Source organism: Melanerpes formicivorus, unplaced genomic scaffold (assembly GCF_026170545.1).
Source record: "Melanerpes formicivorus ecotype bairdi unplaced genomic scaffold, bMelFor1.0.p_v2 SCAF_33, whole genome shotgun sequence".
Classification (NCBI taxonomy): Eukaryota; Metazoa; Chordata; class Aves; order Piciformes; family Picidae; genus Melanerpes; species Melanerpes formicivorus.
The window spans coordinates 5,192,116-5,217,724 of record NW_027142385.1 but is presented as its reverse complement, the minus strand read 5'-3'; the positions used below and the strand labels follow the sequence as shown (position 1 = coordinate 5,217,724).

The window sequence follows — 25,609 nt, the reverse complement described above, 5'->3', positions numbered from 1 at the left end:
GTAAATATCCCATTTCCCTGCCCATGGGCCATCACCCTCTGTCTGCTCTGCAGGGATGCTGGGATAATGTAAACTACTCATTGTAGGATCACTGTTGTTTCATCGTGTGCAGCCTGGGTCTATCTGCACCAGTTTTGTGCTATCTCACATATTTCTTGTTTAAACTGGGAATTTGCACAGCATCTTACCTGCCTCCTATTTTTAGTTGTCAGTGGAAGGGTGAGGGAATGTACGTAATTCTCCTTACAGTTAATTTTAATCCAATTGTGATGTGGATTTGGAGCTACTTAGTAGGTCACAACTAAGTGTGGTCTCTGTCCTTTTCCAGTTACTCTCATTAAATAATGGACACTGATAAATTTTTTCTGCTTCTAAAACTATGCCCATGCATCTAAAGGTGGTGATGTGATTTGGTACTTGTGTTATGTGAATGCTACTGCTGATCTCTACAGTTTCTAAATTGAGAGGAGGGTTTATGTACCCATGAGACTGTGGGTTTGTATGTCTTGGTTCACACATCTTGTGATGTGTGAGAAATGGCAGTAAAGACTGATGTGGACTAACTATTCTTTGGGGTTAGCAGTGTGCTTTTGTCTTTTGTCTTATTTTATCTTTGAACAAAACAACCTCTATCAGAAAATTGTGTCTGATCTCCCTCTGGAATTTGTTTGCAAATATGAGTTGATACAGAAACCTGCATCCTAGAAATGACCTCTGGCTACCACTGCCCCCCAGCTTGTTCTGAGTTCCTGTCACAGCTATGGAGTGAGATGCCAAGTTTTTCTTCGCTATATAGAGGGAGTTCAAAGAACAGAAAGTGCAACACCCACACAGGGTGGTGGTTCTTTTTGGCATTGTCCTGCAAGTCTTCCAGTTCTTGAGTTTCTTACCACCTTTGACAGCCTGGATTCTCAGATTCCTGTAAGCCCTCTGGCTGCTGTGCCTGTAAATCCATCTGGCTTTGCCCTGAGCAGTTCAATCCATGTAATCCAGGCAGTGTTTTCCCTTTGTTCCAGGAACATGAGTGAAGCATTGAGAGTGGACAGGGACTCTGTCCACTCTGTTAGTGCTAGTCCTGAATTCGGCAGAGCATGGAGCTATTGCCTGGAGTAGAGAGAATTCTCCAAAGTCCGTGATGTGGGGAGAGCTGGTATTTACTAGTTTCCAACTACTGTTTCTCCCCAGAAGTTTTTAGAACAGCCATTCCTAGACTTGTCATGGAATTAAAGAAAACTACCTCCAGGACGTATAGTGCTGCTCTCCTGCTGCCACTTTTCCTCTTATTTTGGGGTAAGTTCTTAGTTTTCTGTGCCTGATTCTTACCCAGCTTCTATGCAGTAACTTTGGATTAAATCTGTGATCTGCCCTTGTATTGCAAAGGGAGCTGAAGAAAATGTCATGCTCACAGTTAGAATTGAAGCCTGAAAACTTCTCTGCAAGGTAAACAGGCATTTCATTCTAGATATGTTTCTCCTGTTTATTGCTTGTCTCCTTTACTCTTCTCCCTGTGCACATGTATGTCTTCATTTATTCACAACAGCTAAAAAGGATGTGCAGTTTCACCTATTACAGTAATCATTGGAAAGTTCTGAATTTCATGGTGCCTATATGGAAGAAACACAGAACTTTATTTCCATTCTATATACCTTAGAAATACATCGAGGTACAAGAGGAGTATAGGGGAGTATATGTTGGGATTCTTTCAGTTCACATGAACATGTCTTTGGGCTCCAAAAATCACACTTGTGTACAATTTCCTCTACTCCCAGAAAAAGAGATTTCTCTGTTTCATCTGGAACGGGTGCCTGGAGACCTCCTGGGCCTAGACATGTGTTTTAGTCATTTAAAGATTACAAGGTCATGTAAGGAACATACCCAACCTTTTACTGGAAAGTATGATTGGGATTGAACCTGCTTCCTTAACCTGTCCTCGACACTGCCAGAGGACACTGGCCATCAGTACATAAAAGTTCCGTTTGGTTTCTAATGAGCTTGGCCAGGAGTGATCAGTGACAAGAAGAAGTGAAGGTAAAATATGGAGAACATACAGAGAATACTGTAAAAACAAAAAGTGCCTTTTCTCTGCAGATAGGTGCTGAATGCTATGTTTGGCATTTTCTCACAGTAGTGAGTGATGCTTATGTACTATTTGAGACTTTGAGAAAGTTTTCAGCTTTTCCTTTGATTCCCCAACAGTCTTGGGTTGTTTTGGTGTTTTGTTTTGGTTTTTTTCCCCCCTCTGAAGCCTCTCTAAGTTTCCTTTGCTCTGGTCACTTCACACTATAAGTATGAAAGTTAAAATCAGGCAAAAATCAAAACTCTCTCCCCCCCCCCTCCCTTTCTTTAAACCAGCTTCTTTGTTTGGTGTGTTCATTCCAAGTGCCTGGAATTCCTCTGCCGCAGGGAAGCAGCAGGATTGTCTTTTGTACCTAGTAACCATAGCTACTGGTTTGGAGTGTGAAGCAATTACGGTGGCTTTGTATTGTGCAGAAGGAAGGCCCATTGCTTGTAGGGCGTTGCTCAGTATGCAGCTGCCAGAGAGCTGGCATATTTCTGGGGATTTGTGCCGTTTGACCATTGCACCGATAGCTTTTCACTCGTGGGTGAAGCTCTTTCCTGGAACAGTGATTTACTGAGACTGTTTTCTTTTGGCGTACAGGTGGATGGCACATCTGCATGTAGCCAGCAATGCTCAAGGAGAGAGGTAGTTTCCAGACTTTCAACCTGGTCCTATGTTGTAAGGGGAATTCTGCCAGGTTTTAACTAGTGAATGGTACTACTTATGTAGCACTTATAGACTTTTAAGGCCATAGGAAAATGTATTTTCTTACCCTTGTGAAGCATATAACTTTTTACATAGTTTCTAATTGGCTGAATCTAAATGTCAATGAAGCAGAGTGGCTATATGTTTGGGTTTTTTTCAGAACTTCTGAGAAAATTCTGATTATTTAGATGGCCTGTTGCAAGCTGTAACCATAAGGCCACCCTGCAGCCCAGTCCACACTATCTTCAGCTGTTTAAAATAAATTCCAGAGGGACAGTGGTACAGACTCTGCCTGTGACTCCAGTTTGCTGCTGCTGCCTGTGTAATGAGCACAGTATCTCACAGCTTAAAGTGTTGTGTTCTAAAGGATATTCTGGAGGACAGAGTGAGTGTCTGTTCATTTTTGTTCCCATAGCTCTAGCCAACATTGAGCACAGTAATTGACATACCTTTGGCCTGCAGAATGCTTAGGACACCTATTGAGAGAGAACATGTGCAAGGAAACCTTTTTTTTGTGGCAGTTTGCTATCTGCAAGCTCTTGAGATTAGCTCAGACATAGAGACAGTTTAAATTTTTCTGTCTTCAGAAGACGGAAACAAAGGAATACAATCCCCTCAGCTGTTTTGTTGATTGTCAGTGTGTTTAAATACGAATTGGAAATTAAAGCTTGTGACTCAATCTGGTTAACTGACTACACAGGAAACCCCCAGTCTTAGTGTTTGATCTGTGGAAATGGCTGAGAGATCAGAGAATGTGTAAACCATGGAGGCCAGCTTGGAGGAGTGTTTATTAAGGGAGAATACTGGAGTGTCATAAGCATAGAAGATCAAAGAGTTACGGTGGCAATATATGCAATACTATCATAAAACACAGATTTATAGCTCCTGTCTTTCTTCAAGTTCTAGAAGCATAATAATAGGAGCTACATCTGCAAATCTGCATTAAAACAGTGAACAGATAGTGAAAACAAGTTAGCTGGCTCCTTGTTCTGTGTTAAGAGCAAGTTTAATTCCCTGAAGTAATGGTTCTGATTAATGGTGTTAATGCCTCTGGCCATACTATTGGCACTGCTCAGCCCTATGGATTGCTGCCCACTGTTTGGCACCGTTCAGCAATTCACCAGGCAAGCTGGGTGGGAGAGAGCCAGGAATATGTATTCTGCTTCTTTCAGGTGGTAAATACCCTGTTTCACAAGGGGAAATGAGCCAGATCTTCTTATGCCTGTCTTAGTGAAAGTCTAGTGGTCTAAATCTTTATAAATTCACTATAAATGTGGAACTGGAACTTGTTGGTCTCCAATAACAAAGAAAAAGAATGTCAGAGATAGTCTGGGAAGTGATGAAGGCACAATATCAGTCTGAACAGGAAAAGCTGCCATCTGAACTATGTGCAGGGACTTTATTAAAGGTTTCTAAATTAGTATCCAAACTGGTAGTTGACTTGGATACATCCATGAACAGTACAGCTCCTTTTAATGTGACTCTTTTGAAAGGTGCTGGAGGCATTATTTATTCAGTATTGTCTTAAAGGTACTATTTGCTGATTGCCAGCATTGCTTTTTGGTTATCTAATCTTTGTTTTGAGGGTTGTTTTGTCCTAGTGTCATGTCTTGCTTCACAGACATTGTCATGTCTGATAAGCTGATAACCAGAGATGACAATGTTTAGGTTCAGCCAGCAGATAGTATCTCAGCTGTGTTTTCATTGAAGGGTCACTTCTCCCTTTTATACTACTAGCACGACAATTAAATAAAATAATTAGTTGCTGTGGGAAAGTGGAGAGGAAGAACTTGACTCTGGGCACCGGGATCTTGAGGGGTACTGAATATACCTGATCCTAGTGGTGGTGTCACTTGAGCATAACCAGGAAATTAAAAGGTAATGGGAAGTTGAGAGGAGAGGGAGCAGCTGGTAAGTGGGAGCAAACTCTTCAACAGAGCTTCTTGTGATGGTTGGCAGAGGTGGTAAGCTGCTGTGGCTCAGAGGCTTAGTTGTTGTGATCAAATGTTGGTATTTTGGAAAGTTTCCTATACCCACATCCCATTTTCTGGTGTTGAGTAGAAAACCTACTCTTAAATCAGCTGTCAGAAGATACCCATTGCTGTATTAAACAGGATAAGGAATTACATGTTATGGCATATTTTAGACTAGGTGAAAAATCAGTGCCTATTATTGGCATGTTATGAGCTTATCAGTAGTCTCAGAGAATTTCAGGGCCTTGTTTTCTGATGCTAGTGTTACTGGAAGCAGGTGCTTTGCTCCAGTCTGGGAAGAAAGGTTTTAATCTCTGTGTCAAGAAGGAAATAGGCCTTCTAAAGCTCTAGGATGTGTAAAGTCATCTAAAAAGGCTATGTACACTCCTTGAATGAATATACTGAAGTTATTTCCTGAAGATGGATTTTATTTCTCCCCCCTCCTCCCCCTCGCCATTACCTCCCATATCAGTTATTCCATCCCTCCAGGGATAGCAAGGGTGGGGAAGAGAGTGAACATGAAAGCCCCTTTTCAGGCTTGTCCAGTCTTTGTGATGTGTGGATCCTGGGAACAGGCCACTGTGCATACCCTTTCACTAATCCTTTACACTGACCAGGATAGGGAAAGATCAGCAGAGGTCAGCAGGGATTTACTAATATAAGCACATGCCTTCCTGTTGTCAAGGAGACCTAACTCTGTCCATTCCTTTATTCAGAGTTTATTTAGTAGTTGTGTTGCTCTAATACTTGAGGTGAGGGAGGTTCCCTTTATTGCCTCAGTATCTTTCTCTAGTGAGAAGTGTGCTGGGGTGATCAGCAGAGGCATAGCCTGGGGTTTGGAGCATTCATGCTTTAGCACTTGATGATTCCTCTGGCTCAGTTATTACTGTGGGTGGAAGCTAGTGCTGGGAAGCCTGTTCTCACCTCTCACTTGGGAATTTTATTTTATTTTTTCCAGTTGTAGTGGTTAGGGCAGGTGAGATACACATGAAGAAAGCATCTTCTCTGCAAGCCTGCAGTGCCTTTTTGTAAAAGATGCTAGTCATAGGGAGCAAGATTTAGAACCGTGTGGAAATCCAGGAGCTCAATAACAAATCCGAGCACAAAAGGAACTTAGTGCGTCCTGATTTGGTCATAATTATGGAAGCAAAAATAAATGCTTGTAAGTGTGAAGCAGGATTTTCCCCAAGTATGTCACTAAAACAAGAGGAGGATATGCCAGAGTTCTGCCCACTGCAACTTTCTTAAGAGAAACCAGAAGTGCTGTGCTAGGAGATGCAGTGTGTAAACTCTTTTCTTCTCTGGGGATCCTTCACACTAGTGAATTCTCATAATTAGTAATGTTCCCATAATTTGTCTGCATAGAAGTGACAAATCTCACATCCTCTATGACCTTATATTATTCAATTTAAATAACATTAAATAAAACTTTTAAAAATATAATAATCAATTGTCAAAATTGTCCTTCACTATGAAGGAAACAGGGTAGTCTCTGTGCTGATAGCCCCATTGCTGCCACTTCCCTGTTGGAATTTTAAGTGACCATTAAAAGCACCTCTAAGGTTGTTATCAGTGAAGCTCTGAGCATCTTCCATGAGGTCAAGTGTATCTTCAGCTTGAGGCCATCTATCCTCTGTCACAGTTTCCCAAGGCTGAAAAATCGTGAAAAGCAAAACCAAAGAATAGCAGCCAGTGAGTAATGCTGAAATAGCATCTCACAAACAGTGACGTAAGGAAATGATTGAAGCTCCTTGTCCTGTGCATTGTCTTAGCAGCTCATTGGGTGCCAAATAAAACCTTCTGGCAGCAGTGCTAGCATAAAGTTAGGATGGAGAGGGGAGGCTCTGGGAGAAGTTACCTCAATGCAGCCTCACTTTGCAGGGAAAACTATGGCTGAGATTTCACAATATATATTAGATTGTGGAGAACAGATAAAGTTTGTTTTTTAAGAACAGAAACTTTGCTACAGCTCCTTGAGAACCTCCTTCTCCTGCATTGTCTTTATCATTTCTCAGACCTTTCTCTGCCAGTGTCATGCAGCAGTATCATGTCTTTACTGCAATAAGAGATTTCTCAGGCCTGTCTGGGAGAGACAGTGAACTACTGTCTGGGGGATCTCAAATTGCCCAGCATCTCATTAATTTCTGATTAATTGCTGCTTCAAAAGCCCTTTGACAAGATCATTTAAGGTATAAAGGTATAAAATTATTAAAGCAAATTATTAAAACAAAGCCTGGTAATGCAGCTTGTTTGCCTTAAAGTGATACTAAAAGTCATGAACCTCATCTTTCAGGGAAAGCCTTTAAACTGAAAAACCAGGCCTGTGTGACCGAGCTCATTGAATACTTTATATGGGACTCTGTTAGCCTTTGAAGTTTCTCCTAATCCACCCCTAAATGCCTGGAACATATTCTTCAAAGCACCTGTGTCTTCTCCAGTTTCATTTCAGAGTAGGATTCCAGGATAGTATGACTGCAATGTATTTTTCAATGTTTTTTTCACTCACAAGCATCACTTCTCATGAGATGTAAAGGAAAAATCCTGTCATTGCTAATCAACAACAACAACTTTTGTGGAAAGCTATAAGCCCTTGTCATCCAATGACTACTTCAACCTGATTTTCATCATCTCCATGAAAAAGCATAGTCTGAATTACACGTTTTCATGGTTGCTATATTGTGCAGCAGGAAGAGTTAATGTATACATTATGGTTATTAGCATTTGATGCATATTCATGTGCTATTCACAGTCAAGTAATAATCCATTCCGAAATGGAGAGGAATTATTGTATGCCCTAGGACTGATGGATGAAAATAACAAGACCAGAGCTAAAACCATCAGTGTGTGTTCTTTCTAAAGCTTGGTGGTAGGCTACGTTTTAGGTACCCATGTATACACTGAACACTTGCAGACTCTGGCGTTGCCAGGAAGCTGAATGCACAAATGTTGCGCTCACTTCTCACTGCCGAAATCCCCCTCTCTGACATCACTCTGAAACGAATTCTGTTTTGACTTAATGTCTCATCTGTGGAATTATTTACCCAGAAGTTTAGCACTACCTCTGAAGGAATATTACAGTTTTACTGTGTTTACACAGGGGCATGTTTTGTCCTTGGGAACTATTCTAGTGTTACTATAGGCATGCTGTATACAGGGGAGTATAAGATATAGTCTTGGAGTTAGTGTTGTTAATAAGTCTGCAACCTCTACTGAGTAGGGCACACACTTGGGTAATTTTCTGCAAGCTGCAGTATACAGAATAATTTTGAAGTTATTTAGATATTGTTTCAGTTCTTCTGATTTACTCTGCAGTTTTCCCAGCCTGCTCCATGCATGGCTTATGAGCATGATGTGTTATTTCAGGATGTTTGTTCCAAAAACATTTTCCTCCAAAATAAGTTCTACTGAAGTCATCAATTCTAGACATAACTAAGGTAATCTTTGGTCATAGAAAGTAGCTGGAACTGATACAGTAACAGTGCAGAAAGACAGCTTTTCTCCAGGTAGGCCTGTTTGTAACTAGTTACCACAGATTATGAGTGCACGTTAATCACTGCTGTTGTTCATGATCATAGTGAGTTTAGAGGAGATTGAAGTTCTCCCAATTACCATACTGCTGTTCCTTGGTAAGCCAACATGGCCTTTTGACTTTTTAGTGAAAGCTTTGTGTCTGCTTGACTTGATGTCTGGCAGTGGTTCAAACCCTTTGTGCCTGCAAGTTGTGTGTGACTGTGGGGCCATAGATTTGTCACCAAATCTTTTTGTAATGCACAGGCATTAATGACTAATAGAGATTATTGAGCATTGCAGTCAGATGATGAGCCACAATAGAGGAAGTACAAAAAGTTGTGTCTGTTGTGAAAGAACATTGGAAAAGACTTGGGATAGCAAAGGGATTTGATGCTTATCTTTATTTGCAAGAAGCGTTTTAAACTACTTGTCGTGGAACTGGAGAACTTTACATGTAGCCTTTGAAATGGCTTTGGCACCTAGCAGTGCTTGGTGATTCTGTTGGAATGTGAATTACTTTGCAGATGGAGTCTGATGCGCATCAGAGAAGTCATTCTGAACGTGCACTGGACTTGGTCTCTTTATATGCTGGGCTGTCCTGGCCTGTGGAAAGTGCAGGCCAGGACTGGTTATTCATTAAGTGCACAAAGGCTCAGAGCTCCTGCCTAGTAAAGCTCTTTTGCAAATAGTTTCCTGGGCTCCCACTCTTAATTGCTGCAGAGATTCCAGGCAGATTCCGTCATCCTTGTTTTCTGCCTGACTGGGAATCTGAGAATAAAAGGGTTGATGGCAGAATAATGAGATTGCTGGACAGTGCAATGCTCAGCAGCTCTCCCCAGCATCACATGAGAGTGGAAGGGAGGGGTGGGTGTAGAGATGATGCTGGGAAGAGAAAGTGCTGTCTAAATCCCTGAGCCCCCTCCCCCATCAACTCTGCCTCTTAAAAGAAGACTTAGAAACACTAGAGTCTTTTGGTGAGATAAATTTGGGGGGAGGTCAGGGCAGAAGAAGGCTTTTGTAAATGGAAATCTCCTATAAGTCCCTTTCAGGCTGTGAAGTTGATGCCTCCACCTTCAGGTACAAAGAGACTGAGGAGCTGATGGAGCAGTGAGTTGACAGAAAACCATTGACACAGATTAACTACTGGGTGTGTGGAAGGTGCACCAGAACAAGGCAAACATGACCAAATATGGACTGGGATAATGATGGCATGAATGAAAGAATGTGTAAGGTCAGCTGAGAAGTGATGCTGTGGTGTGTGATCCTGGCATATCCTTAGCATGGAGCATGGCACATTAAAACGTTTCTTGACTAGCAGTAGCGCAATGAGAGCTAAGCAAGTGAGCTGTGGGTAGTGTAAGAGGAACTGCCTGCTCTCCACCTGCAGTGTTGTGGAGTTTCTCAGAGGCCCGCAGTTACATGCAGGAGGCAGCAAAAAGAGCAAAGAGCTTCATGTAAACCCGATGTGAAATGCTAGTGGTTGCTTGATTCCCAATGCTAGGCAAAGTCAGGCCTGTTTCACCAGAAACAGTAGCTATTTCTATGATACCATTAGCTAGTTTGTGAGCTTTACCTCTGCTCTATGGCCAGAAATTTAGGTGGGTAACCTCTGATTTTTATGTGGTGATCAGCAGAACTTTCTTCTTTAAGGTTATGAATGCTGACTAACAGAAAGTCTCTTTTCTCAACAGGAACTTCATATTCTGACAATAATAGCAGCTGTTCCTCATCCCCATGTCAAAATGGTGGGAGCTGTAAAGATTTGGAAGTGGGTTATGAGTGCACTTGCCCCTCGGAACCTGTAGCCTACATGGGCATAAACTGTGAACTCCTCTATGACGCATGTGTTAAACCCAAGTGTCTTGCCCCTAGGATTTGCAACGCAACTCCAGGACTCCTGGAATATGAATGCATCTGTATGCCTGGCTTCACAGGTATTGATTGTAACATTAATATTAATGAGTGTGAGAGCAACCCTTGTAAAGATCCTCGTTTTGAATGTGTAGATAGTGTAAATGGATACACCTGTAAATGCCAAACAGGACTGAATGGAGAAGGCTGCCAAACAGAAAGTTCTGTGTGCTCTAGTCACCCCTGCCTAAATAACGGGACATGTGTCGAGGGTCCTGGGGACTATTCCTGCATCTGCCAGCCTGGCTTCACCGGGGCCAACTGCAGAGACAACATTGATGAGTGCGCCTCGAACCCCTGCCAGAATGGAGCCATCTGCCGCGACAGGGTGGATGAGTATAGCTGTTTCTGTGTGCCGGGGTTCCAAGGATACAACTGTGAAATAGACATCAACGAGTGTGCGTCCCGGCCCTGTAGAAACAATGGCACCTGCCTGAATGAGATGGATCACTATGTGTGCCAGTGCGTCCCCGGCTACACAGGTACCTTTCATGCTCATGTACTAGCCGGGCGGTTGGGTTATGTCTCGCTGTTCCTGCACTCCCACAATTTGCCTGCTGCTACCGTGTGTTACAGAGTTAGTAGCTGCACTAAGAAGCTGTTTTACAGCTGTGAGACGAAATCTCTGTTGCACAACTTATACTTGAGGAGTATTCAGGACTGCATGTGAATAGTGGTGCAGGGTTTGTTGTTGCAGCATCCAGGCAGTAGCTGAGGCTTTGATTTCCATAGGTGGTTGTGGATGTTGAGAGACATGGATCTAAGAGTGGAAGTGGATGGACTGAGACTTAAGTACTAGATACAAAGTAGATGTGATTAGCTCTCAGTACGAAATTAGAGGAGGTATACAAGAAAAGAGATTTATTATCAGAACATGGATACTTAGTGTTTTCAGGTATAACTTACCTCTGCCTGTCTGGCCTGTAGTTCTTTGCCTTGCCCTGCAGGATTTTGCTGAGGGAAGCAGACTTCTCAGAACAGAGTGGCTTTTATTTGCAGATTTCTTTTCCAATTCTTTCAAGCCTAGCAAATTATTTTTTGACATCTTACATAAGTATCTCTGTTTTGGGCATCTCTACTAATGGTAACACGGAGAGTAATCTACACCTGTGAGTTATCTGTGAGGGAGGCAGTGGGGGGTTTTTTCTTTCTCCAGCCCTGCTTATCAGAGTGGAATGCAGTTGTACTGCACCCACGTCTGCCTGGTACCACCTAGCACATGAACTCTCTCAGCGTGCCTTGTTGTCACAGACTGAAGTGTTTAAAGAGTTAGGTTGCTGTGAAGGAATGCTACTCATTACTAGTGGAATGAGGAGAAGTTGCAACATCAGGAATGCAGTCCTTGATGCTGACTCACTCTGATAAAATTGAAGAGATGAAGGAGGAAAAAATAGAATTTCTGTGTAGGCCATAAGTTTACTACTGATTTGGAGTGTCAAGCATAAGTGTGTCCTTGCAAAACAGTTACTTTTTTATCTTAATGCTGAATATTTAATTCAGGATCATGGGATTCCCCTGCCAAAGAAGTGATAGAATGACCCAGGCAGCTGGAGGAGCTTGTGCTCCAAGTTATACTTATGTCAGATATGAGGCTTTGTCCTATGATCTAGTACTTTATGCAGAGGTTCTAGCACATTTGGCTAGCAAGGCCTGGTTGTTTCCTGGTGCTTACAGCTGGAATTTGGGTGAAGGAAGTTTTGTGTGGGTAATGACGAGCTTGAATCAGCAGATTAGGGGGCCCACATTCCGTTGGGATTAGGATGGCCATGTCCACCATGTGGTGAGCCTTTGCCAAGAAGGGGAGATTAGATGGATTGGCAGGTGCCACTGTAATGAGTAAAGTTTGGAGGTGATGCCAGGCCATGGACAATCCAGAGTATTGCAAGATAGTTCATAAAAGTCTTCTATTCTGTCAGGGAAAGTTGAAACTTCAGACCAAAGATACACAACTTGGGTTTATTCTTGATCAGTAGCATTGGAGGTAACCACTAATTTTTAACAGCATTTCACAATCAAATTATTTACTAATATCTAGTGTCACTGTAATTATCCTTTTGCACTGCTTTAATGTTTTTTTCCCTGGGTATCTCAAAGCAAGTTACAAATATTATTTAAACATGGAACAAAGTTTTGGAGAAACAGGTAGAGATCACTACCCAAAATGCAACCGGGTCTGATTAACAGCAATGCCACATAAGTGAGGAGTACCACATCTAACTAAAACTGTAAGAACTGTATTATATATAAAAGTTGAAGTAACACTGACTATCAGTGTGATTCTTCTCTGTCCATCTCTGCCCTCAAAGGATCCCAAACCAAACCAGCTTTCATTACTGTATGCAAGATCAAGATTTCCTGGCTTGCTCAGTAAATGGGTGTTCTTCGTGATGTGCTGACTGACTGGCTGCTTCAGAAAACCTGAATGAAAGAGGCAAAAGCTTCCCCAATACTGGAAACTATTTCTAGTTTTGACTGAAGACTAAAATCCAAAAGTCTGGATAAATTAATTTTGTTTGCAATACAATTTAAAGATCCTAATTTGTAAGAATTACATGCTGTTCATGAGCTCCCAATATTCTTGTGGTAAAATTACAGTGGATCACTGTGCTGGTTAATTTTGGTTGATAATGTGGCTTTTGTGATTGCAGCTCAGAAGTCCAGGCAGCACAGATACACTTTGAAGGATTTGTAACACAGGTATTTCTCTTGTTTTGTAACAAAGGTGTGAACTGTGATGCTGAAATAGATGAATGTGGTTCAGACCCATGCCAGAATGGGGCCTTGTGCAATGATCATGTTGGGTTCTACACCTGCACCTGCACACCGGGTTACCAAGGGATCCACTGCGAGGTGGACATCGATGAATGTGTGAGCCAGCCGTGCCAGCACAATGGGACATGTCATGACCTCATCAACAGGTGAGAAATCAGCCTTGTTTGAGCAATTAGCTACTAATATATGTGGTGTAACCTGTGAAATTCCCTCTGTGGGAGGGATTGGATTTCCTTAAATGTACATTCCAATGGTCCCAGTGGCAGTAACTGAGTGATTTATGGCAGTGAGAATGCCCTTCCCAGCGGTGCAGCTCCCAGGATGAATAAAGGAAGATAGCAAAAGATTCCTGTTATCACTTCCAGCTGCCATATCAGATACAAAGGGAAGTGATTTGCAGTGCACCAACAGCAAAGGCACCTGCTGAGAACATACCTGTGTACCTGAATTTACCTTTTCACAGGTAAGGTGTGAACTCAGAGGCTGCTGAGGGTTGTCTGCTCTGTTATCAGTGTGGCCTGTTTGTGCAGCTGGAACTGTCTTTTTCTTCTGCCCTCCAAATGATTGAGGCTTGATGTCTTAGTTCTGTTTGCTCTTTCCTGGTACTCAGCTTTGTGCCTCAGATTAGGAGTTTGCTCTGTTTTGCTGCCCCACAGCTACCATTGTGACTGCAGGGACACAGGCTTTGAGGGGGACCACTGTGAGCTGGATATCCTGGAGTGTGCCTCTGAACCCTGTCTGAACAATGCCACATGTGTGGAGGGGATCAAAAACTACAGCTGTGCCTGCTGGCCAGGTAGGTTAGATACCTGTTTTGCTATGCTGACATGTAGGCATACAGCAAGGGAAAGCACATGCTAAATTGTTGTGTTCAAGAAGGAAAGAATTAATGATTATACTGCCTAGTCCAGTGTCACCATTTTCATTGTCTGAAATTCTGATGCTGCCATTCACAAGCCATCCTGAGACTCATTTGACTTCACTGCTGGGAAATGCACCTTGATTCTCAGCCATAAAATTGGTTTTCTTTTTCCTACCTTTTCCCATCATGTGTTTTTCTATCATGAGATGGTACTTTCCTGCTAACTGATTATTTGGCTCCTAATTTTGACATAGTGGAAAAAGTGGCAGACCTTGGGATTCCCTTCTAGATGAGTTGCAGTATCTTCTGGATCTTATCCTCTCCTTATGGGCAGCCACAGTATTTGGGAGACTAGTTCCAGTGATGTGTGTGATGTCTTCTGACAGGTTACAGAGGGCAGCACTGTGAAGAGGATGTGGATGAGTGTGCAGCAGATCCCTGTCACAATGGAGGTGTTTGCTTTCAGCGCTCCAACCAAGCCTATTATGGAACACTACCTGACTTCCCCAGTAATTTCAGCTATAGCCAAGCAGCTGGTTTCCTCTGTTCATGCCAGCCAGGATTTGCAGGTGAGCTATGCAGTAAATGTTCATCCTGCTTGTACCTGATAGCTGCTGCATGGTTTGAGGAGATAGGAAGCTTATCTGTGCAACCAAAATCACTTAGAGGCTGCTTCTTCAGAGGGAGCAGCAGCCTGATGCTTCAGCAACGTTCATACACCGAATGACTTTGTTGCAGGCAGCAGTATGTCATTCCCTGTCCAGCAAGCCTGTCTGAAGGCTGTGGCAACAGCCTCTGCACTTTCCAAGTGCTTTGATGTGTGCCCTCTGGCTATGCAGATGCCAAGATGGTTTCTCTTTGTCAGTCTTTTGTGCATATGGCAGGATTCATCCCTACAGGGGATCTGAGAGGCTCCTCATCAGGGGAAACTAATTCCCTGGAGTCACAGATAACTACTCTAGGTGTTTCCCTGATGAAACTGCTGTCATGACAGCAACTGTATAATCAGAATGGGTGGGAAGGAGGGGGGTTCTTGCTGTCTTGGAGCTGTAAGCTCTGTGGATGTTCAACTGCATCATCACTCTTGCTCTGCTTTACGGATATGTATAAAAGGCTGGATTTAACGGCTGGGGAAATTCCCTGGTGCAAGAAGCTAAACAGTACTACATTACGCTTTCCTGAGTGAGAAATGAGAGTTTGGTCCACTACTGCACAGAAGGGAATGGTTCAGAAGTTCTCATCCTGCCACTGCTTCCTTTCATGACACTGGAAAAATCATTTGACCTTTCCACACTTCATTTTCCCTAATCGTTTCAGTGTCATTACCTAATTGCCAGAGCGGTTGAGATACATGCTGTGGTTCCAGAAATTCTTCTGCACTTTGAGATGACAGAAAAACAGTGCAAAAAAAATTATGGATGCAGCTGTCATTCATTCTTTCTCTGATGAACATGTGCACTTCAGATGTCTGTGTTTTCACTTTAAAGGGGAGACCTGCTTTACTAACATTGATGAGTGTGAGTCCCAGCCGTGTCAGAATGGAGGGCTCTGCGTGGACCTTACTAACGGCTTCGTTTGTCGTTGCCTGCCAGGTTATTCAGGTAATGCTGGTGAAGGGGGGAGGCTGGAATTGCTCCTTCTGGTTAACTGGTGCTCAGCTGCTGCCTGGCTGCAGAATTGGATTCCAGTGCTGGTAGCCCAGGCTGCTGATCAGGACTGAGATGAACTGAGGAGCATGGTAGTGGTGCAGTGGGGTGTCTGCAGTTCAGGACTGAAATTCCACAGGAAAGTGATGTGGTTTTGGTCACGTAAGTTGGTAGGCTATGAACCTAGGTATTGAGATGTAAGATCAAGTATGTAGAAGACCCTGAGATCCAAATATCTTAGGGGATCTGTATCCTGGAGTGAAAGCTCACTGGGAGAAATGTTTTTTTTAATATATGTACTACAAAGGTGAACAAAACCAGCCCTCAGTCAGAAGCTACTGACTGTAGCAGATTGGATCACCAGCACCTAAACCATCTGTGAAACACCCCCATTCCCTAAAACCCCTGGATGATAAGAGCCAGTGGTTTTTGGCTGAAGGCAGTAATCTGCTGTGTTAGAAGGTCAACAGGTCTTTGTGATGTGAGCAAATGAAGCCTTCTCTGTTTACAGGGGAATGGAGAGTCTGGATTCTTGCAAAAATGCCCTGCTTGACCCTTGTGAATCTGTTTTCTAGCTGAGAAATTAGGGAACAGTGCATGTTGTGCGTCATCTCTTTAGGGAAGGTACACTGCTAGCTGGCACTAAACCTCATCTTAGTTCAAAGTATTCGCTTTCGGCCTTCTGCATCTGTAAATTCCATAGGTACTCTCTGTTGTGGGGAATTTAACATCGGGTAACAGTTTGTAAGAAAGGTGGTCCCCAGCAGAGTCTTTGTGTATCTCAGCGGTGGATGTAACCTTTCGCGGTGTTACTAGGCTGCCATCTCGTGGGGAAAAAAGAAAAACTTGAAGGCAGAAGAAAACCTTCTCGCTTTAACTTCATGCAACAGCAAGTAGCAGCATTCCAGAGACTGTCTTAGGCCTTTATTGCATGGGAAAGTTTTCCTTTTACTTTCTGTGGTCATTGTGGTTGAGGTATGTTGGTGTAATTCTGCCCAGCCCTTTTCTGGGAAGACATACTCATTATACAGGTGCTTTCATTTCCCAAATGCCAAATCAGCTCCTAGTTAACACCTTCTGGAACTGGGCTGAAGCCTTTGTGGGGCTCTCTGGCCTGTCATGTTTGTTTTAGATTCCTAATTTAGGCTAGGCCAAGAAAAAATTGCTTTTGTAGATGAGATGTTTGAAAACAGGCTTTTATCTAAGCTCTTTATCACTGTTTCCTTGAGCAGTTACAGTGCTGTATTTGTGAGGCAAGATCTTGTCCAAAGAGTTTGAAGTTTATCCTAGCTGTCAGAATTCCCACACATATATGTGCCCTGTTCCCTTTTCATCCTTCAGTGCCCCAGCACCCTCACAGGGTTCAGAATTCCATTGTGCCTCACCAAACTGCAGATCTGTGTAATCCTTTCCAAATCTTAGTACGCTCATGGGCAGAAAAGCTGACAGAAACACAGGATGATGGGCAAAGGAGTGCTAGAGTTCATTCTGTTGCATCAAATTTGGGTTCATTAGTACTTGAAGGGGATTAAAGCAGGTTGCTCTTCTGGATATAGCTTTTGGTAAAGGACTGTCTCAGCTGAGGTAGTTCTGACACGTTAACACAGTGAAAGGCTGGGAGCAGTCTGTGAGATCAGTGAGTGCGTGTGGAGGAGTGAAGCTGACAGGGAAATAATAGCAATTAATCTCCCCTCCTTTGTCAATTAATCCCAGTACAGTCATGCTGGGTAAACAGCTTATTACTTCATATTAGGATCACAGAACAACTTTGTGAAGCTTCCCATAATGTTTCTGTTCAAAACACATTTCTGTGGCAGCTTAGATCTGCCATGAACTTGGGTTTAAGCTGCCTCTGCTGATTAAAGTGAACTTGCTACTCTGATGAAGTCGTAGCCGCTGGGGTGGCTGGCTTCTTTCTGGAGGTTTTATTTTCTTCAGTCTTAGGAATTTGGGAGTGTTGGAATAACAATGTGAGTCAGGAGAAATTCTGTCCTTGCAAATGAAGTGCCTCAGTGCTGTTGTCTTGGGCTACAGCAGTGCAGGGAGAAGAAACAGCACTCTCTGAAACATATCTGTTGCAAAAGCAGTGCCTCATTCCTGAGATACCTACAGGATGGGTCCTGAAGAATCTATTCAGTGTGTTACTTTGTGCTTTAGTAGAGGATGTACCCTGAGAGGATGTAGGAAGTAAGAATCAAAAGATTGCTTGGGTGCTGAATGAAGTAAGGAGGAGAATGAATCTTGCATGGTCTTGGAAATGATCTAGAGGAAAAAGCATATTAGGAAAATTCTGGGGTTTGGGAAAAAACTCCACAATTAATTAATTATTCATAGAAATGGTTTCTCTTGATCATGTATATACTAGGCAATAGTTTATGCTAGGACATGAAAAAGACAGGTACCTTAATTTGGAATGGGACCTGATTTTTAACCTGCCAGAATGCAATTGGTTAAGTGGCATTCAACTCTTTCATTCTTTAAAGACTTTTAAATGGCATGAGTGCTTCCTCTCATATTTCCCCTCCTTTTAAAGTTGCCTTTAGAAAGGCAGCTTCCTAAACCACAGTGCTGTGGCACTGGTCAGCCTGGAAGTGAGGGGAAGAGCACGATCACTTCAACTGCAGACACCCCTTGGCAGTGGTACCTTGTGGTCATGGAAAATTCTGAGCTTTTCTTGTATGTAGCCAAGGAATGCTGCTACCCTGGTGAGAAATCAGAAGGTGATGGTAAGTGTGGGAGGGATTGTGATTGTGAATATGTCTCAATGTAACTGGACTGCTTATTGACCCGTCTTCAGCTGGAATGTTTTTGTCGGTTGTTCTGAAAGAAGTCTGATACCTTCGTGTAGCCAGCTAGAAATGAGAACTCTGTTATCATGCTGGGCTGGATCAAATCAACTCAATTTCCTGGGTTGTGGATTGTGAAGTAAATGAGAGATGCCTCTTCCTTCTGACCACCTGTGGACAGGTTGAAAATTTTTTGTGCAAGTATTTCTTGATGTCAGATTTGGTTTAGATATGCAGCCTCTGCAGGAAGAGTAGCTAACAGGTTAAGCTAGTAAAGAGATTAGAGGACTGTTGCTGAAGCAAGCTAGGGGACACTTGTAAGCCCCTCTCTGCTTCCCTTCCATTTTCCCTTCCACATTGCATGGCCCTTCTAGAGGGATTTAATGTTTTTTCAGTCCTCACAACTGTTACTCTTTATTGTTGCAGCAGCAGCTTGAATGGACACAAGCTGCCCATTTGTTTTCTCTTGAACAACAACAGAAGGGTCACACTAGCAAATACAGGTGTTATTTAAAATCAGGGCTAGGATAGGTCTGTGTGTGCATAGGGCCCAGAGGTGACACAATTTTTGACTCCAAAGAAACACCATATTCCTCCTGCTTAAAATATCTGTAAAACTGACTGACATGTTTGGATTGAGTGAAATGAAGAAAGTAAAATAGCTACAGGAGTTGCTGGAATGTTTTCTTTTAATATCTTAAAGTGATACAGCTAACGTGGATTCCAGACTCTGACATGGGGGAGTTTTTGTTTGCTTGGACCTGACATTGGTACTAAGAGAGACTCCAAATTTGTGGAGAAGCTCCCACACAACATTTCTGCACAGAATGAAGAACCTTCTCTGGGCTTCTTACAACATGGAATTACAAAATAACCCAAGAACCACTGAGCAAAAGAGATTGCTGCAGCTAATTTTATAAGGTTACTAATAAGGAAAAGAGTTTTGATTCTGCAGCCCCATATTTGAACCAGGGCAGTCAGTGTAATGCAGGGAATTTCCTACTGTTCAGTCTGACTTCAGAGAAACAGATCATAGTAGTTAAAACTTGAGACTTTTCTTTGTTGGTATTGCAGAGTAGAAATGTTTGTGCTCCCAACTGCACAGAACAGGACACATGAACTGCTAGTCCCTGATTAAGGAAGGTATTGAATGCACAGCAGGGTGCAGGCTGCACTCTACATTTGCAACTCTCTTTATTCATATGGCTTGGATATTACACAGTGGTGGAAATGCAGCTTTTTGGCTTAGCCCGTGAAAAAGTAAAATCTATATTTTGGGCTTATTCATGGAATTTGGCAGGTTCACCTGGGAGGTGGCAAGGGCAAGAGATTGCTGGAGATAATGCTGTGGATATTGCAGGGTATTACTGTAATGCACTGGGCGAGGAGAGCTGTGAGTACACATTCTTCATGTCAGCACTGACAGAGGCCAGCTGGGGAGGTTTAGAGCAGGGCTGGATTAGATCTCACACAGCACAGGTCTCTTCTATATTGGCTGGTTTCATCTCCAATCCCTTTTTGTCTGACTGGCATCAGGGAGCGCTTACACACGATCTGCTGTTTCAGTCCAGCCTTTTTTGTCGTTCCTCCCCCCGCATTCACCCTCTTTTTTTTCCCCTTTACTGTCACAAATGTCCGCAAGGAGTCGGCCATGAAATCTGTGCTGATTGGCGTGATCCTGAAGGGAATTTTTCTGCTAGCAGGTAATGAGATCTATACAGTAATTGCAGTGTGTCCTGAATGTTTGCGTGCCTGCCCAGAGCAGAGAGCTGGCTGTGTGAGTTGTGGTAGCTGGAGGCATGAGAAGGAGCAAGAACTGAGTAGAAAGGAAGAATGTTTTTGTTTTGAAGAGACCTAAAGTTCTGTTTTGGAAACTTTCAGGCAAGGAATTTCCTTGTTGCCGCGAGATGAATGCAGAGCTGTCAGCAAGCTGCCTGTGCATCTCTGCTCCGTTTATGCCCTGCTCTTGTGTGGTAATCAAATCCAGGGTGTTCCAGGCCATGGGTCCTTGCTTTGTATTCAGGTGTCCTGAGTAAACACACAGATGTCTCCCTGGTAGTTCTCTGAAACCTTAGTTTTGTTTTTACAGACTTTTTTAATAATTTCCCTTTTTCCTTTCATGATTTAAAACTCTGTTATTGAGCAGTACTTTTTGTTTTAACTCAGAGGACAAACCCTTTGCTGGCCCATGCCCTTCCACATCTCCTCCCCCACTGTCTCCTTGAGTAGTAGTGCACGGTGGGAGAGAGGTCAAAGCAGTGTGTTGCCATGGAAATGGCAGTAATTGTACAAATATAATTGTCTCGGGGTCCGTTTGTTGTGGCTAATTCTCTCTCTCTCCCCTCTCTCCCTCCCCTCCTTTTTTCTTTTGATAATAATAATACAAACCCTAATTAGGATGCACCGGGGAAAGGTTGCTAGGAATTCAGCTGTCTTGCAGGAAAGGGCAAGCCAGGGCTGGCTGGGAAGCCCCACTGAATTCACGTTTCAAGATCGGGCCCATGAATAGACCTTGCCCTTCAAGGCTTTTTTGTAGTGTAAGACAGCTAAATTAGAATCTCTTTCACGATACGTGCTTATTCTTTAACATACGAAGTATCTCTTGAAGTTTATGATTCTTACACTGTATAAAATAAGTCTATGCTTATTGCTAGCAGTTAGTAAATCATGACCTTCATCCAGAGAATGGTGAGCTGTATGGATTATACTGACACTTGGATTGGTGGAACAAGACTGTTCTTGCCACATTGGTAGCACTTTAGAATGCAATGAATAGATTTGTGTTTGAAAATGCTGCAGGCTGCTAATGCTCAGAGGCTTCTGTTTGTTTCTGACCCAGCCCCTGGGGGTTGTTGGTTTGGGACTGTTAGTTTAAACACTGCTAAATTAACTGGAATGTTTGAAAATACTTGCGTCCAGATAGCAGCCTTTTAAATAACACTTGTCTGGTTTCCAGATAACAAGTTCCACTGTTTTGCCTTTGTTAGTCTTTAATTAGATAAGAAACTCATTCAAAGTTCTGAAGTCTCCTAATGATGTCACCAGTCAAAGTAACACTGCTCTTACTATTGACAGTTCAAATAATAGTAAACATTTGACCTAAGAAATTTGGAGGGAACAGAGAAGACCACCTAAGACTAACTTGTTTTGTTAAACGGAGTCATTCCCCTCTTCTGTTTTAATCTGTAATGGCCTACAGCAAATGTTGTATTTTTTTGAGTAGGGAAAAGTTCCTTTATTTTGCTGGTATTGCCTTCTTCATTTACACTGTCATTTGCAGCCAAGTTAGAGGCCCTGAAATGATCATCTAGGAAGCAAATATGCAACAGAAAGCCAGAGATGTTTAAACACAGTTGATGAAAATTATTGGTGATAATGAAAGAGGAGAGAGGGCAAGAGCTGGTTCTAGAAGAAAAAGCACAGTCACTGTCAGCCATATAAGGAGTTAAAGATGTAGCATTGGGTAACTGTTCAACAAGGGCTTCCAGGAAAAATTGGCTGTTAGCCAGGTTTTTAGAACTCTTGCAGATTCTCCTTTGTTATCACTTTGTTTTAAAATCTGCTCCACATCCAATCTGGCACTGCACTGGCTTCTGGGAGGGCAGGAAGACGCAACGTGGTGTTTTAGAGGCATGTTCCTTGTCCTGCTTCAGTCCTATGCAGGCTGGCTGTTTGCTGGCAGGAACAGTGAGAGCCATGCTTGTAGTTTTGGTTCCTCCAGGAAGAGCTGCCCTCCTTTCTCTGCTGCTGAATGTTACCTTTCCCTGATTGTAAGCTTCAATGTTAGACAGCAGTGTGTAAAGTCCTGAAGAGTCAGCTTCTTCTTTTCACCCATTTCAAACAAGCAGCTCAGAAATCAAACCAGCTGCATCCCCTGGGAATGCTTGGTGTTTAATTAGCCACCAGCCTAGGGTTATGCACTCACCCTAGGGAGTAATTTGCTGCCTGGAGTGAAGCTCTCACCCCACAGGTGTCAACCGGGGGGTGGGAACAGCCCAGGCAGGTGTTCCTGTTGCTCCATGGGGAGATCCTGCTGTCTGCAGAGACCTGGACAGGAATGTGATACAGGGAAATGAGGCTCTCACCCTGCCTCCCAGCCTTCTCAGGAATGCAAAACTTCTTAGCTTCTCTCCCTTTGTTATCCTAACCAGTACTGTCTTCTGCTTTTTGCCCTGGTAAACATCAACAGCTCTGATCTGAAATGAGCAGCATCTCAAGGATTTGGGACTATACCAGCTCTTTTTGTTGCCATTCAACAGCCTCTCCCCTTAAATCTACAACTTGCCTCTTGCAGTTTTGAGAGCACTCCTATGCACTGTTAACTCAGAGCACCCACTCCATGTAGTTCTACTGCTCTGTTGAGTTTTCTTAATTCCAGCTGAAGTCTTCCAATCTTCACTCAGACTGGGACCCTCCAGGCCCAGAGATGTCCATTATACTCTGTTTATTCCAACGCATTTCCTTCAGGTGTGGCCATAGCTTTGTGATGAAGTCTTAATCCTACCCTCGCTGCCTCCTCTGCAGGTGAGATCACACCCCAGGTTCTGTGTGCTGAGCAAGCCTGGCATTAATAGCTGGAGTGAAAAGCTCTCCTGAGCTAGTATTAGCAACTCTGTCCATTGGCTGAGGTGCTCTCCAAAGCACATGTTACTGCCCAAATTCAGTGCTTTTCCACAGGCACTGCACAGCAGCTCTCTTCCAGCTCACATCAGTAGAGACCTATGTCTTAGGGGAATCCAAGGTGATGTGGCCTGCAGAACAGCTCTAGCATAGCTGGAACATGCAGAATTACCAGAGCCTTCCATTTCTCTTTCAGTGCTTCTCAGAGCTCCATACATGTTCTGTCCCTGCACTGACACAAACCGACATTTTGGAACTGGAAGCTGACTCTTCGCCTAGCTGCAGAGATAGCTCTGGTAACAGCAACCAAACACTGGGGCTAGAAAGAGCAGAGTGACAGCAGGGTGCTAGGGTGTGAGGCTGCCTGGGAGGCACTGCTGATGAGCAGAAGCCTGTATCTTTGCTAACTTGTTTGTTGGATGTTTTTTTTTAAATCGCACATCAAGTCCAGCTCCAGTGCTCCTAATGCCCCATCTCCCCTCATCTCTTTCCCTCAGGCAGCTCTCTAATCTCTTTGACGAGCACATTCTGTCTAGTGGCTTTTCTTTCCAAATGTCTTTTGTGTTTTGATTCCCCTCCTTTGTGTGTGAATTCCTTCTCCTTTTTTCTGCTGTCCCCGTTGTGCTTGCTGGCTAGATTCAGCGTGTAATGCTATTAGATTGGGATAATCCATGCTTGGTTTATCTGTGTGACTGTCTCTGAAGATTAGTGAAAACCAATGTTATGGGCTAAAGTGAACTGGTTCAGAAGGGCTCTTCTGTCAGTCTGGAGATGCTCAGGAAAATGACAGATTTTCATTAACCAGATTTGAGTCTAATGTCTTGTAATTTACTTGAGCCCTACTGGGGTCCATGTGCCTGGAGGAGACAGATGAGCTGCAGTGTAGTACTTTTCACCCAGTTCAGTTCTGCAGGACTGGACAGAATTGAAATCAGCGTAGTGCAAGTGTGGAAAAGCGCCTGTGGAGCATGTTTTGTTTGTTATTTGGTAAGGAATTGACTTTTGTGAGCATTTTACAACTGGAGAATCAGCTGGGAATTTGAATTTTCTTAACAGGCTTTCCAGTAACTTCCCATTTTAATGCTGTCTGCAGTGGTGCCTGGAACATGATTGGGTCAGATCTATAGACTTAATCTGAGTACCAAAGCTATTATGAAAGAAGCATAAAGTCCTTGTCTGTGCTGTTTTGTCCCTCTAACATCCTCTGCATGTGGTGTTTGAGATTGTCTGGGAGAGGACAGTAGTCTCTGGGATGATGTAGGCTCCTCTAAAAATAGCACTTTCTTTTCAGCATCTGGGGAGGACAGCACCAAAGTGTTTTTCTTGCTGTTCTGTCAGTGGTAGGCCACTCTGTGGTGACTGTGGGGCTTCTGGCTGGCGGCTCTTGGTCTTTTGGTGGTTCCCGGAAGAGAATGGCTTAGAGAGCAGCAGTGCTGGGAGGGCAGTCTGTGCCTGGCAGGCTTGCTCTGGGGAAGGGAATCGCAGTCCCTGGCAGTGAGATCCCCTCTCTAAATCTCTTTCACAGGTGTGGAATGTGCTGTTAACATCAATGAGTGTGAGGAGGGTCCCTGCAAGAATGGAGCTGTCTGTGAGGATGGCATTGCTGACTATACCTGCCACTGTGCCCCTAGCCAGGATGGCATTATCTGGGGAGGGAAGAACTGCTCTGTCAAGCTCACTGGGTGCCAGACACACGACTGCCAAAATGAGGCCTTGTGCATCCCAACCTACCAAGCTGAGAGCCATGGCCACCTGTGCCAGTGCCAGCCTGGTTTCTATGATGCCACATGCTCAACACCAACAACGTTTTCCTTTGCTTCCAGAGGGTATCTCCTCATTGAGCTGCCCGTGAACAATCAGAGCAGGAGGGCTGTAGCAGGAGATCAGCTTGCCAGCGTGTCCCTCCGGTTCCGAACCACCTTGCCCAGCGCTATCCTTTTTTACCGAGGCCATGAAGCTGAATACTTGTTCCTGGAGCTCTTGGGTGGCGTTCTGCATGCAGGACTGAAGAGGGAGGATGTTGGGTACACGCTGCTCCTGGAGGGGCTGAGAGTTGATGATGGCCAGTGGCATAAAGTTGAAATTGTTCTACATGACACTGTGCAGCTAAAGCTCTGGCATGAGTCTTGTGACGCAGGTGTCTGCCTGAAGAGCTCTCCTATCCCCAGTGGCACTGTTTTGATCCCACATGCCTTCCTGAACTTGTATGTTGGAGGTGCTGATGAGCCAATGGCAAACAACACACAGAGCCAGCAAGGCTTTGTTGGCTGCCTGGAGGACCTTCAGGTTGATGCTGAAACTGTGCTTCCAGAGGATCTACCTATGGGTGAGTCCTCCCCAGTGCAGCAGGGTTGTGACCGGACAGAGTGGTGCCTCTCCCAGCCCTGCTTTCATGGAGGCCTGTGTGTGGACCTTTGGACAACCTTCAGGTGTGACTGCTCCAGGCCTTATGGAGGCCCAGCTTGCACATACGGTAAGTGCCACCTCCTCTATTACTTGCTGCTTCTAAGGCGCTAGATAAGCATGGATGCTAGCTCTGAAAGCTGTACTTTCTACTTGGCCAGTGGAAAAGTGGAAGCAAGATATCCTGTAAATAAATCTTTTATTGATCCCTTTTGTGTCAGTTGTTCCTGCAGGAGTGACTGTCAGTTTTGTGGTGCAGATATGGTTCCTCAGTGAGCCAGAGGCTCTGGCTTCATCTTTTTATCAGATCTATGTAAATTCAGGAGAAGAGGGAAATTGTTATACTGTGAGATGTTGAGCTT

The 25,609-nt window shown here is 43.6% G+C and overlaps 1 protein-coding gene across 9 annotated transcripts in view; it reads left to right on the top strand.

The window, feature by feature from the left end:
- Positions 1 to 1,050: 1,050 nt before the first annotated feature.
- CRB2 (crumbs cell polarity complex component 2) overlaps positions 1,051 to 25,609 on the top strand; it is a 37,622-nt gene continuing 13,063 nt past the window's right edge. For 4 of the 9 annotated variants that reach the window (XM_068155769.1, XM_068155768.1, XM_068155766.1 and 1 more), the window contains exons 1-7: positions 1,051 to 1,290; positions 9,939 to 10,640; positions 12,881 to 13,076; positions 13,587 to 13,726; positions 14,179 to 14,361; positions 15,280 to 15,393; positions 24,370 to 25,317. In XM_068155769.1, coding sequence (XP_068011870.1) covers positions 1,218 to 1,290; positions 9,939 to 10,640; positions 12,881 to 13,076; positions 13,587 to 13,726; positions 14,179 to 14,361; positions 15,280 to 15,393; positions 24,370 to 25,317 — 2,356 coding nt within the window. In that variant the 5' untranslated portion in view covers positions 1,051 to 1,217. Of the gene's footprint in view, positions 1,291 to 9,276; positions 9,479 to 9,938; positions 10,641 to 12,880; positions 13,077 to 13,586; positions 13,727 to 14,178; positions 14,362 to 15,279; positions 15,394 to 24,369; positions 25,318 to 25,609 lie in introns of those variants that run through there. The other 5 variants (XM_068155771.1, XM_068155774.1, XM_068155775.1 and 2 more) reach the window with 5 other exon arrangements.